We start from the raw sequence: 13,739 nt of genomic DNA, 5'->3' as shown, positions 1-13,739 counted from the left end.
TCCCAGAAAGAATACTGAAAATCATAGGGGAAACTTTTCAAAGAAAAAATACAAGAAAATTTCCCAGAGGTAAAAGATATTAGTTTTGTGTTTTAAAATGTCTACAAATATACAGCACAAGAGATGCGAAAAAATGAGCACAAAGGCAGTTTATCACTATGAAATTTCAAGACACTAGGAACAAAATGATCCTACAAACTTTGAAAGACAGAAAAAAAAAAGAGGTCACATAGAAATAATTGAGAATTAGAATAGCAAATGACTTTTCAAGAGCATAACTGGAGTCTAGAAAATAATGGAGCAAGTTTATAAATTCTGAGAAAAATATATTATAGGTTGGAATGGTATACATACATGTGTGTCGAAATGATCAAGAGTAAGAGTAGAAGAAAGACTTCTTACATACCCTTATACTTTAACCTATTATATACTTTTCTTAGGTGTATAGAAGCTTAATTCTTATATAAAATTTTTCCTTTGTATATAGTTTTTTCATGAAACTACTGAAAGATATGCCCTACCAGAATGAATGAATACTCTAAAAGATAAGAAAAAGAATGCAGAAAACAGGAGGTCCAATACAAGAGACATGCAGTAGGAATCCCTTGGAGGATGGTAAAAAGAAGCCCCAGGAAGGAAGCTGTGTAGAAGCTCAGGCAGGAGCTAGAACACAGAGAACTCTCTGGGACATGTCTCTAAGAAGACACAAGGACAGGATACTTGAGTGCGTAGCATTTAGAGGAGAAGAGTTTGGGGATGAATTAGTGAAAAGTAGTAGAAAATGATACATAAAAATCAAGACATTCACTAACTCTAGGAGAAACAAAGTTTAGTAAGAAAAGAAACATAAGCAGAGCATGCTAAGTGACTCAACTCTCAAGAGAGACACATGTTGTTAGAATAATATGAACTCTGAATATCAGTATCAGTATTGATACACACACACACACACACACACACACACACACACATGAATTTATATATAAAACAGAAAGAGACTCACAGACATAGAAAACAAACTCAAACTTATGGTTACCAAAGGGGAAAGAGAGGGAAGGAGGGATAAATTAAGAGTATGGGATTAACAGATACAAATTACTATACATAAAATAGAAAAGCAACAAAGATTTACTGTATAGCACAGGGAACTACTGATACATTCAATATCTTGTAATAACCTATAACGTAAGATAATCTAAAAACAAAACATAACTGAATCACCTTGCTGTACACCTGAAACTAACACAATATTGTTAAGTCAACTATATTTCAATAAAAAAAGAGAAGAATAAATAAAAGCAGTTATTTTTGAGAAGCAGAGATATGGGAAAAAACCCCACAGGACTACAGCTTTATATAATTCCTGTGACATGATCTGATCATTGTAACCAGGTATATGTATTAGCTTTGACTAAAAATTAAGTTAAAACTAAAAAGAGCTAAAGACATTTAAATCCTTTTTATTCTGTCCTCAGTATATGATAGTTAAAATAAACACTTACAGTGGATGAGTACACTCTTGAATATTGCACATTCTTCTAATAGGTTTTGGCTTTTTGTTGGCCTCACAGAAGCTACGATGAACCATTTTATTATCACTTTTCCTACGGCATCCGTATTTAGTGTACTGGAAACCTGGTAAGAGAAATATATTTCTTTGGATTTAATCACTTATTCATTCCATCATACATTTGATCATTCACTCATTCGTTCATTTATCAAATATTTATTGAGTCATAAGTCAGGCACTGTTCTAGGTGCTGAAGTTTCAGAAGCATGTTAGTTAAATAAAAATTAAATAAACAAAAATCCTTTATCTTTAATAAATATTACAAAGTATTAACTAGCAACTGCATGCTTGTTAATAAACTAGACCCTGATAAATAGTCTCCTGTGAGAGTCAGATATGAAAACTATGGCGACAATACCCAGTGACATAGGCTTCTACAGAAAAGACATATAGAAAATTGTAGGTCTCTTTGAATGGCTTTTCCCAACACATGGGAAAGGATCTGTTCTTAAAAGCCTTGAATGTCAGACAAATGTTTGGACTTTATCCAGGGAGTTACTGAAGGTCTCCACAAGCACTGACTTAGACGTTTAAAAAAATATATGTGTATATATTTTTTAATTTTGAAAAATTTCAAATCTACAAAAAACGTGTAAGGAAAGCACAATGAACATGTTACATACCTTGCATCTAGATTAACTTTGTGTTACCATGTCACCATATTTGATATATATTTATATATATAAAACACATACTATATATACATTTATATATAAAATGTTGCTGAACCATTTGTGAGTAAGTTGCTGACATCCTGATTCTTCACTTCCAAATACCTCAGCTCATAACAAGCACATTCTCTTACATAACCACAATATAATCTTAAAATCAGAATATTTAACACAAATATAATACTATTATCTAGTATAAAGATGATATTCAAAATTTATCAATTGTCCCTAGAATGTTCTTTATAGAAATGCTTTTCCAATCAATGATCATGCACTGCATTTAGTTTTCACAGAATTAGTTAGGGATAGTTTCTGAGCCTCTTCTTGTCTTTTAATATTTTTGAAATGTATAAGCCAGCTGTTTTATAAAATGTCCCGCAATTTGGGTTTCTTTGTCAACTAATGATTAGATTCATTCAGGTTTTCACTTTGGGCAAGAATATTACATAAATTATGTTGTGTCAAATATCATATATTAACGCATATATGTAGAATCTAGAAAATGGTACAGATAAACCGGTTTGCAAGGCAGAAAGAGAGACACAGACGTAGAGAACAAACATACGGACACCAAGGGGGGAAAGGGGTGGGTGAACTGGGAGATTGGGATTGACATATATACACTAACATGTATAAAACAGATAACTAATGAGAACCTGCTGTATAGCACAGGGAACTCTACTTCACTTCGCTGTACAGCAGAAACTAACACAACATTGTAAAACAACTATACCCCTGTAAAAAAAAGAATTACGTTGTGTCTTTAGGGTAACACATTAGGAGACTGAAGGATCTGAATCAGGGAAATAGTATAATTCTACTCAAATTCATTCATTCATTCATTCTTCCATTCAAGAAAGATTACCCTGGAAATAAACGAAGAGAAGAAAATCAAATTTAGTTGGCTAGTTAAGAGACCTTTGCAATAATCTTCCCTTCCAAAGTTGTGAAGGAAACCCGGTGAGGGAGGAATAGATCTGGTAGATAACAAAAAAGTGTATCTGATAAGTCTTGTGACCAAGTAGATGTTGACAATACAACAGAAGGGAGGATCCAAATTATATAAGCATCTTGTGATGAATAAATTGTCATTTAAAATAATTATCTAAAAACATTTTATGCCCCCTCTGGAGAAAAAAAAACTTTAAAAATACGTCCTTGAATTTAAAATTATGAAATATTTACCCAGGCATTCCCTATACAAACAACAAAATAATTTCTTGTTCTCAATTATTCAGTATCATTGTGAGAGAATTCTGTCTAGGCCAGTTCCATTCTGGAGCATTTGTTGTTCTGAGCTAGAGGAATGGATGATGGCAGAGACTGAGAAACTCTGAGAACAGCTTAATGGATCTACTCTAGAGAGAGCAGAGAGGCGGCAGAATGCAGTACAAACATGTATGAAGAAGCCAGACTACCTCCCTGGGTTTGTATCTCATGGCCCCAGGCAAATTACTGATCTTCCCTGTGCTTCAGTTTCCCTATCAGTACGACAGAGGTAATAATAGTACTGACCTCATAGAGCCATTGTGAGCATTCATCATTAATATGTAAAATGGTATCTGGTACATAGTGCAACTAAGAGCTCTTCATTATTAACGCTGAAAAGAAATGCATAGGTATGGAAAGTAAAAGTGGAAAAGAAAAAAGGCAAGAACCAGAGGACACTGAATTTGGGAGAGTCTGGAAAGAGTAAAGTGACTAAGGTTAATACTACATGGATATGAGACAAGGAGGAAAGGCAAGGGGATTTTAAGAAGGCCTACCACTGTTATGAATGGATTCCTATCCTTTGTAGATCCTGAGATTTCAGTCAAAATGCTTTGTATTATTCAGTTTTGGTTATAGTTGGTGTTTCTCAGATTGTGGCCTCAATTAGAGATAATCCTTAAGGCAGAAGGAAGAAGATTGGCTTTTATATGAATTACATTTTAATATAATAAATGTGTTCAATTGTTACCTCCACCACAGGGTTTGGAACACTGAGACCAGCTCTTCAATGCCCACTCAAAAGTATCTAATTCTTCCTGGATGACATTGTTGTTGTTGATTGTAGGTGCAGAGTCCTCATGGATGATGTACTTATATGTCAGGCTAGAGCGCGTATCATTCTCTTGAGGTATAATCTAACATACACATGAAATAGATATGTAAATCACCTGAGAGAGTATTAAATTTGAATGAAAAAATTACAAATATTTCAGAATGTGTATCTTATTAAAGTTGGAAGACTTTCAAGTAGCTTCTAAAAATAGAATGTTTTTCTATCATTAAAGTACAGGTATGCCCTGTTTAAGAAAAAAAAATAGCAAATATATAAAATATCTTGGCATTAAAAAGTAAAAAAAAATCCACCGAGGAGTAAGAAAAAAATTTGTATTATAAAAATAATAACCTTACAATAAAATTCACCACAAATTTCCTCATGTTATATATCTCCTGAGTGTACTTAAAAATTATTGTTTGAAAGACTGTTTTGTTATGATAATAAAGATAATAATGTTCCATCCAGAAAATATAGACATCATGGAAAAATATAAAGAAAATAAAAATCATCCATAATTCCAGTAACCCAGAGAAAACTAAAGTCACTTTTATTATTTTGGAATACAGCTTCAAGATATCTGCATATTATCTGTGTGTGTGTGTGTGTGTGTGTGTGTGTGTGTGTACACACATACATACTTTTCTGGTCTTATTTCACTTAATGTGTCACACACATTTCCCAAGACAGTAAATATTCTTTGAAGACATACTTTTAAATGTCAGCATAGTGTGCGTTATTTAATCATATAAATGAATATTTATATTTTATCCCCAGTTTTGTGATGATTTCTGATTCTCTTTAGTATGCTAAAGGGTACAAACACTTTTTTATAGCTCTCATAATAGACTAGTGAATGGCCCTTCAGAATAGTTAGAACAATTATTACTTTCATGATGAAAGTATATGACAATGCCCCCATTCAGCACTGCATATTATATTACTTTCCTCTTTGTTAACCGAATGGGCAAAAGATTGTTGTCTTAATTGTTATTTATTTGATAAATAGCAAAGTTTAATGGTCACTTGTATTTTGCCCACTATGTGTTGCATGCTCATGTTAGGTCCTCTTTTTTTTATTGCTATACATACCTTTTTTTCCTAAATAATCTATGCAATAGGAGTATTAATCCTTTTTGTAAGAAACTTTGCAAACATATTCTGTTTTTTATTTGATTTTTAGTTCATTAGCAAAGCACTCTTTTTAAAAAATAGTTTTTAATGACTTTCATGTAGCTTTTATAGGATTATATCAATTACACAAAAGGAGAAACATGTGCAGTTCATTAGTGTTTTAAACTAAACTTTTAGAAACAGCTTTTGTTTGATACTAAACCCGCTACGATGAAGGATTTGGTTATCTGGGTTCTCTTTTTTCCCCCTTAGTCTTTGTTTTCAAAACAGTATTAAAAATTGAGCATCAATCCCTATATTGGCCCTTATATGTGGCCAGATGTCTAAGCTTTCAACCCCAGATGGCCTAACTGCCATGCTCTGGGGCTCCGAATCTGGGGTTCCAGTCTTTCAGAGAGGAAAAGAAAGGCCATGATGACAGAGCACAGCTTGTCCATAACCCCTGTCCTAGCTACACATTTCCTTCTTATATCACCAGCCCACATGGCTCCCTGGGGTCACACTAATATCACTGGCAAAGACTTAAGGCAGGGCTCTGAGGCCAGACACCTGTCCTCCTGGAAAAGAACGCTCTGTCATTACATACGAGTAAAATAGAGCTTCTGATCTCCAATCATTCAAACTTAAAATAATCTAAATAAAAGTTTGATTAATGTATATTTTCCTATAAAGTTACCTAACCTAAGGAAGAGAATGAGAGTCTAGAAATAAGCCCACTTAAATTTGGACAATTAATTTTTGACATAGATGAAAAGGCAATTTAATGGAGAAAGGACAGTTTTTTCAACAAATGGTGCTGGACACTGTGGTGGCTTAAAAAATGTGTCCACAAGTCTTTTGACACTTTCCCTCTCAATAAATGGAGCTTAATTCTTCTGCCCTTCAGTGGGGGGCTGGACTCAGTGACTTACTTCTAGTAAATAGCAGCAGACATGAAAGGATGTCACTTCTAAGATTAGGTTAAGACTGACTTTTGTCTTGGTTGCACTCTCTCACTTTCTCAGTCACTTGAATCACTCACTGTTGGAAGCCAGCTGTCATGTGGACAGGACACTTAAGCAGCCAGTGGGCTCATGTAGTAAGGAACAGAAGCCTGCCAACCACCATGTGGAGAAGCTTGGGAGCAATCTTCCAAGGCCTTTCAACAACCATGTGACTGAGCTGGGAACTGAAAAGATTCTCTGCACTGGAGCCTTGAGGTGACTGCCACCAGAACTGAGAGCATCCTCATGAGATTCCCTGAGCCAGAACTAGCCAGGTAATAAGCTACTACCAGATACCTGACCCAGAGAAACTATGAGATAATAATGTTGCTTGTGTTCAGCCACCAAGTTTGGGGTAATCTGTTATGCAACAATAGATAATATGGACACCCATATGCAAAACTAAGAACCTAACCTAGACAAAATGTATATAAGATTAGCTTAAATGGTTCATAAATTTAAATGATTAAAATGTAAAACTTACCAAAAAAGGAAAATATTTTGACTTTGGATTCGGCAAAAAAAAAAAAATCTTATATAATAAGAAAGTCTTGATCCATAAAAGGAAAAATTGATAAATTGGACTTCAATAAAGTTAAAATATTTTCTTTGTGAAAGACACTACTAAGAGAAGGAAAAGAAACTACAGAGTAGAAGAAAATATTTGAAAGCCACATTTCACAGAGGACATATATTGAGTGTATATAAAGAACTCTGAAAACTTAAAAAGAAAAAAGCAACCTACTTTAACAATGGGCAAAAGATTTGAACAGACACTTTATCAATGAGAAATAATTTTCAAATTTAAAAGAAGACTTAGAACTGAGTGGGAAGATTTGATTTTAGATTAGTATAATATTTTTACAGGGAATCCAATAAATACTGGTATACAGAATCTAACAATATTCAAATTAAGTTGATGGCTTCTGCTTTCGTCCATGAGGAAGTAATAGAGTTGCCTTCCTGATATTGAAAACAAGAAAACTGGATAGAATATTTGAGGGAATTTTTTCTGCAATAAATAACATGGCAAAGGACAATGATCCCTGTGAGAAGAGTAACATGCCAGGCGGGTTGACAGGGCCAGGTCTGGACCCTGGTACTGGGAGCTGGAGCCCAAGCCAAGACAGCAGTCTCACTGAACTGAGGAGGGTGGAGTTCTGGAACTTTCAGGGTAGGGCACTAAAGAAAAGGGGGCTTTATGGAGGGTGGTCCAGAAAGCTGCATGGGTCTGAGTCTGAGGGCTGGTCCGTGCATGCCCAGGCCAAGACACCATGACGTCTGTGAATGAATGGCTGCTGCAGGGCTGAGAGCAGGACAGAGATACCTGAGGACAGGCAGGGCTGAGGGCCCTAGGTATTCTTACGGCCTCCTTAACACTTCAGGTATTCAGTTAAGGCACCAGAAAGCCATGCCATAAAAATAAGAACAAAATTGAAATACACCAGCCCTAAGAAAGGATAAACCAAGCCTCAAAGGATTAGTGGGAATGGACAATAAATTAACTACCAGACAGAATAAAACCTAGTGCTTTTAAGGAAGGCAACATAAACCAAATGCCCTACAATTTATCATCTATACTGCTCAGTGTACAATAAAAATGTGTAAGAAGTATGAAAATGTGAACCATAATCAAGAAAAAAAAAAAGCAGCCCATAGAAGCAGACAGTATGAAATCTCAGGACTTAGAGGAAAAGTTGGACATAATGAGTGAAAATACATGGACATCTCAGCAGAGAAATGAAAATTATAAAAAAAGAAAAAAGAACCGAATGGAAATTCTAGAAAACAAAAGTACACCATCTGACATGTAAACTTTACTGGATGGGCTCAATGACAGATTGGAGACCACATAAGACAGTCAGTGAACTTGAACACAGTTCAACAGAAATTATCCAATTTGAAGAACAGAGAAAAGACAAAGACTACAAAAGGATTGAACAAAGTCTAAGACACTTGTGGAACAATTTCAACTGGTTTAACATACATGTAAATGAGTCCCAGGAATAGAAAAGAAAGAGATGGGGAAAAAAACATAAACTTGAAGACATAATGGAAAATTTACCTCAATCTGGTGAAAAACATCAACCTACAGAGCCAAGATGCTTGGTGAACCCCAAGCCAGATACATACAAAGAACATCACAAACTAAGCATGCCGCAGACAAACTATGAAACAAACCAAACCAAAACAAAAAGGAGAAAATTGTAAAATGCAGCCAGAGAAAACTGACACATTAAATGCACAGCAGCAACCTAAATGAGGTTGACTTCTCATCATAAATAACAGCTTCAAGAAGACAAATGCTACATAAATGAGTCAAAGACAGCTCCTGCATATTGGGCCCTAGGTTGCTTATTTATTCACAGCAAGTTGAGACCCACCCATTAGCTCTAAAGCCAGCTGGCACCAAACTCAGATTTTCATATATCCAGTTGTTTCAAATGTAGCCCAAAAAAGTAGATTTCTAGCCATCTGGAGCCTGCTTGCTTTGTACCCCAAATCCACTAATTATAAATAAGACTTTGTGGCCATCAGGACCCCAAGCTGCTGCTGCTACCTTCTGGAATTCTCAGACCCAGAGTCTCCCCGCTGTGCTGCTGAGTGACATCACCTAGACACATAAACCCCTTCTCGAGTTCCCCTTCCCTCACGAGTTACCTTGCCCTTGTCTCCCTCCTGATGGTGGCCCCATAAGCAAACCTGCTAAGGTACCACCCAAACAATATGTGTGGGTGCTACTGCCACCTCACGGTCATATCTATTTCCTAGATCAGCCCCCAAATTCCTGGAACTCCCTACAACAACAGAAAAACATCTTTAAAGTGCTGACAGAGGAAAAAAACAAAACAAAAACTAGCCACTCCCAATTTTATATCTAGTGAAGATATCCTTTAAGAATGAGGGTGAAATAAAGATGTTTTCAGAGAATTGAAAGCTAAGAGAATAATTTGCTAGCATGCATACCCGCACCACGAGAAATGCTAAGGGAAGTTCTTTATATTGAAGGTAAAAGATACTAGATGGAAAATCAGATTTACAGAGAAAAACGAAGAGCATCAGAGATGGTAAATATGTGGCTAAATATAAAAATCTACTTTTTCTCTTCTTGTCTTTAAAACATAACTGATTACTAAAATCAAAAATCATAATACTGTATTATTTGGTTTATAACATATATATAATAAAATATATGACAAAACTGCCCAAAGAATAAAGAGGGGAGGATACATGGAATTATAAAAAACAAGCAAGGTAAACATGTTGTGAGATAAATTAATTATAAAAATGTAAACTAAACCAACTACATAGTGAGCCTGTAATGCCACATACCAAGACAATAACAGGATCATGTAAAGGTCCATCGGTGTGGAGAGTTTCAATGTCATCTTCAATGTTATAATCCCATTCCACGCCAAGATCTATGAAGGTCTTCGACTTGGCTTCCTCCCCTTTGCCATTTAAAATGTAGTGGCCTGTAGCCTGATTCTTAATTGCTGAAGGACGAAAAATGAGTAACCGGCATACATTTTATTTTATCATATTACAGCTTTGAAGATCCATATTAAGTCTATCCCCTTCTATAAATGTAAGACTGTGTTTATGAGCATCAAAGCAATCAAAATGAGTGTTACTTCTGATAGGACTCCTACTTCATTCATTAGGCATTCAAAATTCTCAAGAAGCATTCCTAACCAGTTAAAAACAGTGGCAAGATGGTTAAATAAGAAATAAAAATTAACAAATATTCCCATTTGAAAACACTGCTGAAGAGGTCAACAGTTTCTAACCCATTCATCATATACATTTCCTCAGGAAGGTGGAAATGTTTTTAAAATAATGGCTATTTCCACAACAATTAATACAAATGATTTATGCTAGGACAGAATATAACACAATGTCTTTTTTTTTTTACTGTGTATCTCTTTCAAGTTAAGGCAAAATATTATAGGTACTCAAAATAGTTGAACTAATTTTTAGGCCAACAAACAATTAGTCCTTATGACTATAAAATTCTAAGGTCACATTACCAACTTATATGACCAGGAAAAGCTCTTTACTGGTGATAGAATTTGTAATACACTATAGATTTACTATACCTTATAAAATAAAATGCTTTCTCTAATGGATAAAAAATAACAAACGGGATTTTAAAGTCTGGAGGTACATCGGCATTTAATGATGTTAGGAAATAAAATTTCAGAAGTTGCTACCATTACCGAAAATGTGCAGAAAACATGAGTAATTTTAGTTAAATGCATTTATTCCCCTTGAAATTTTTAAACTAGTCTAATTTTTCCAAGGAGAATAATCTGAATTCTAGAATCAAAAGTAGGGAATTTCAGTTACTGGAGAAAGAAATACAGCTAGACAGCAGAGACTATTTTGGAATCTAGTAGTGAATATACTTTAAATACCAAAAAGAAAAAAATTCTACGAAACACCAAAAAACAATCCATTTTTTAAGTTACATAAGTTTAGAAAAGTAATTTACTATAAATTTTCATAGGTTTGACAGATGTGTCAGTTTCAGAAATCTTCTTAGTGCTTCTATAGCTCAAGGAATATGTGAAAGCTATGTTTACATTTGTATGTTCACTTTGAATACAAACCCCTTTAGAGTGACATTTCTACGTGATCCTCTCATAAAGGAGGAAAAGAATCTTCTTTTAGAAATTATAAACAGGATAATTTGTAGATAATAAACAGAAAACATGCAGAAAATGAATCTGCATGTGCCAGTCAGAAACTGGACACATAACAGATATCAGGAAAATTTTTATTGGACTAGTAAAATCCAGATGTGGTTGCTTTTCAGTCAAAGAACTTAAAATGCGCTAAAAGAAGAGGCATGCAGTATGGCACCAACCAAAATATCAGAACTAATTTGTCAACATAAATATGGCAAATTTTTCTGATATTATTCTTAATTTAGTGCATTTTATTAACATTTCTTTTTCTCATCTCCTAATACAGAGCAAAAATGCATAACAAATTCAAACCTGTGAAATTATTTTTTTCCCTCATGTCATGATGAACCAACCCAGGTTTCACCAAAAGTTAAAACTCTAGTTTTGAATATTTCTTATTTTAGAGAAAGAATAGTTGGGAGAAATGACCAACAAAAATCATATAATAATGCATTTACATATAATTTTGAATTTTATGTGTATATATAGAGATACATACATATGTATCTCTCTATATTATTTCTTTGACATTTCTATGTTTTCAGTGCATGTTAAAGCAGAGCCAGCAGACAGAAACACTTACCAAGAATATGAGGAGAAGCCTCGTCTTCTTGGATTAACACATGTCTAGCACCAGGGGGTATATCAAACATCTTAAGGTACCCTTTGCATGTGTAGTAAATATTGGAGGGAGCAAAGAAGAAAACAAAAGCAACAACCATGGTTAGTCAGGCATTACATTCTAACTGCTCCTGTGTGCAGAAGAGGGCATCCATAAACCGAAAGAAGCAGTTTCAGAAATTAATTTCAAAGCATTGGTAGCTTTTGTGACATCTGGCATAAGATCAGAGGAATCTTTTTTTTAATTAAGTTGAGGGAAAAAAATTAATCTAGTTTCTAACCCATTAGTCACTTATTTTGTGCTGACCTACAAATTGTATCAACAATAATTCAGGCAAATACTATACTCCCCTGTGCCCCTCCGATGTGATTTTAGTTTTCTAAACCATCCTTCTGAATAGGGGTCCATTTTTAGCGCAATTAGTTGGTGAACTTCTTGATATATTTTATCTGTCTATATACTATTTTAAAAGCCTAAGTGGCAAGTATAAACAGCTGAACTTCTAACTCATGAAATATCTTCAGATTTAAACACCTGCTTTATTCTAAAGAAATTACAAAAGAAAAATCCATGAGTAGCTTTCATTTATATTGTGATCAGCAATTAATTTGAAAGCTTTAAACAAGTTTTAAAGGGGAATGTTTTAAAACATGTGCTGTAGATTTGGTTGGAATATGTCTGCAGGTTATGTTGTGCATTGCCTCTCTACACGTACCCTAAGTTCAATCTTCTAACTGAGAAATCACAAAACCAATATGCTGAATAGCTTGTCTTGGGTTTTAAAATCACATATCAATCGTATTGCAGTCATTGTCTTATATAACAAACTTTCTTAGTATTATCACGTGTCCTAAAAATTATCTTAAGGTCGTTTAGAATTAAGATCCTAACCATAAATCAACAATAATCAGGGCAAATAGAGAAACCAAGATGTTTTACCTCGCTTGTAAGGAAAAAATGAATATAGGAAGATTATGCAACTTATACACCTTCATTACATCATGAAACCTATAATTCATATATTACAAGTATTGACAGAAATTCAGTTATAAATACAAAATTGCTTATGGAATCAGAAAGAAATCTGTTTTTCTGTCATTTCCTATATTGACAATTATTACCTTTGTGTAGATTTACCTAACTCTTTTACAATATTTATGAGTGTCTTAACTAAATGGAGTGGTCACTTTGGGGTCAGGGTTTTCAGCACCTGAGCCTGGGTGATACTCAGTACCTGAAATGTACCATGTCTGCCTGAGTGCAAGAGCTGGAAGTAACATGCTTAAGATGCCAAGTGTAGCAAAACAGCTTGATGCCATTTATGGATGCCCATCTTTCTGCAGTTTGCTACAACTTACCCAGTACATTTTTAGCTTCCCTTGTTTCAGCAAGAGAAATATTACGAGCTCCTTTGGGTAAAGTGAAGGCGCCTCTCATCTTCCCTTAAATAGAATGTCTTTAATTAGTGGAGGGTTCATGTTTATCAAAGTCTTGCTGTTTCATTGACTATACTATAAGCTATATATATTTTATTAGGTAATATATAAAATATGTTCCATAATTTTATATGTTGAAGTCAAAATGCATTTATAACAGTTAGCTAATGCCAGTAAACTGTTAATAGTCAATGAAAGTAAGACTAAGCGTGAATGAGAAATGATATAGGTGATTTGAAGTTGAATACTTGCAGATTTCATTTTCCAGCAACTTGAATTCTTTACGGCACCTCTTGCTTAAATTTTTCCCTGTTGGAAAAGGTTAATTAGTCTATTGAATAACTACGATGATAACATTAGTTCAAAGAAATGGATGTTAGATTATCTTCAAACAGTTTGAATCTGTATGACTGATTAAAGCTTTCTTCTCTTCTTCAGAACTTGATTCACAGGTTTAGCATAATTTTTGAGGTATCTGAAAAAAAGTATCACTGCCTTTTATTACACATAATATAGAATGGATAATAATGGTAAAAACCATTTTCTTTACATTCATTCACTCTGGGAATAAAAAATTAATTATTTTAC

The 13,739-nt window shown here is 34.3% G+C and overlaps 1 protein-coding gene across 1 annotated transcript in view; it reads right to left on the bottom strand.

Annotated features, from left to right (window-relative positions):
• The window catches only part of ADAMTS3 (ADAM metallopeptidase with thrombospondin type 1 motif 3), a 289,212-nt gene that overhangs the window by 10,040 nt on the left and 265,433 nt on the right, over window positions 1-13,739 (bottom strand). Inside the window, exons 16-19 of the mRNA XM_060147233.1 lie at window positions 11,677-11,757; window positions 9,736-9,899; window positions 4,202-4,367; window positions 1,503-1,635 (exon numbers count right to left, since the gene is read on the bottom strand). Coding sequence (XP_060003216.1) covers window positions 1,503-1,635; window positions 4,202-4,367; window positions 9,736-9,899; window positions 11,677-11,757 — 544 coding nt within the window. The remainder of the gene's footprint in view (window positions 1-1,502; window positions 1,636-4,201; window positions 4,368-9,735; window positions 9,900-11,676; window positions 11,758-13,739) is intronic.

This window comes from Lagenorhynchus albirostris, chromosome 4 (assembly GCF_949774975.1).
Source record: "Lagenorhynchus albirostris chromosome 4, mLagAlb1.1, whole genome shotgun sequence".
Taxonomy (NCBI): Eukaryota; Metazoa; Chordata; class Mammalia; order Artiodactyla; family Delphinidae; genus Lagenorhynchus; species Lagenorhynchus albirostris.
Note: the sequence above shows the minus strand (reverse complement) of the source record. Positions and strands in the feature narration are given on the sequence as shown.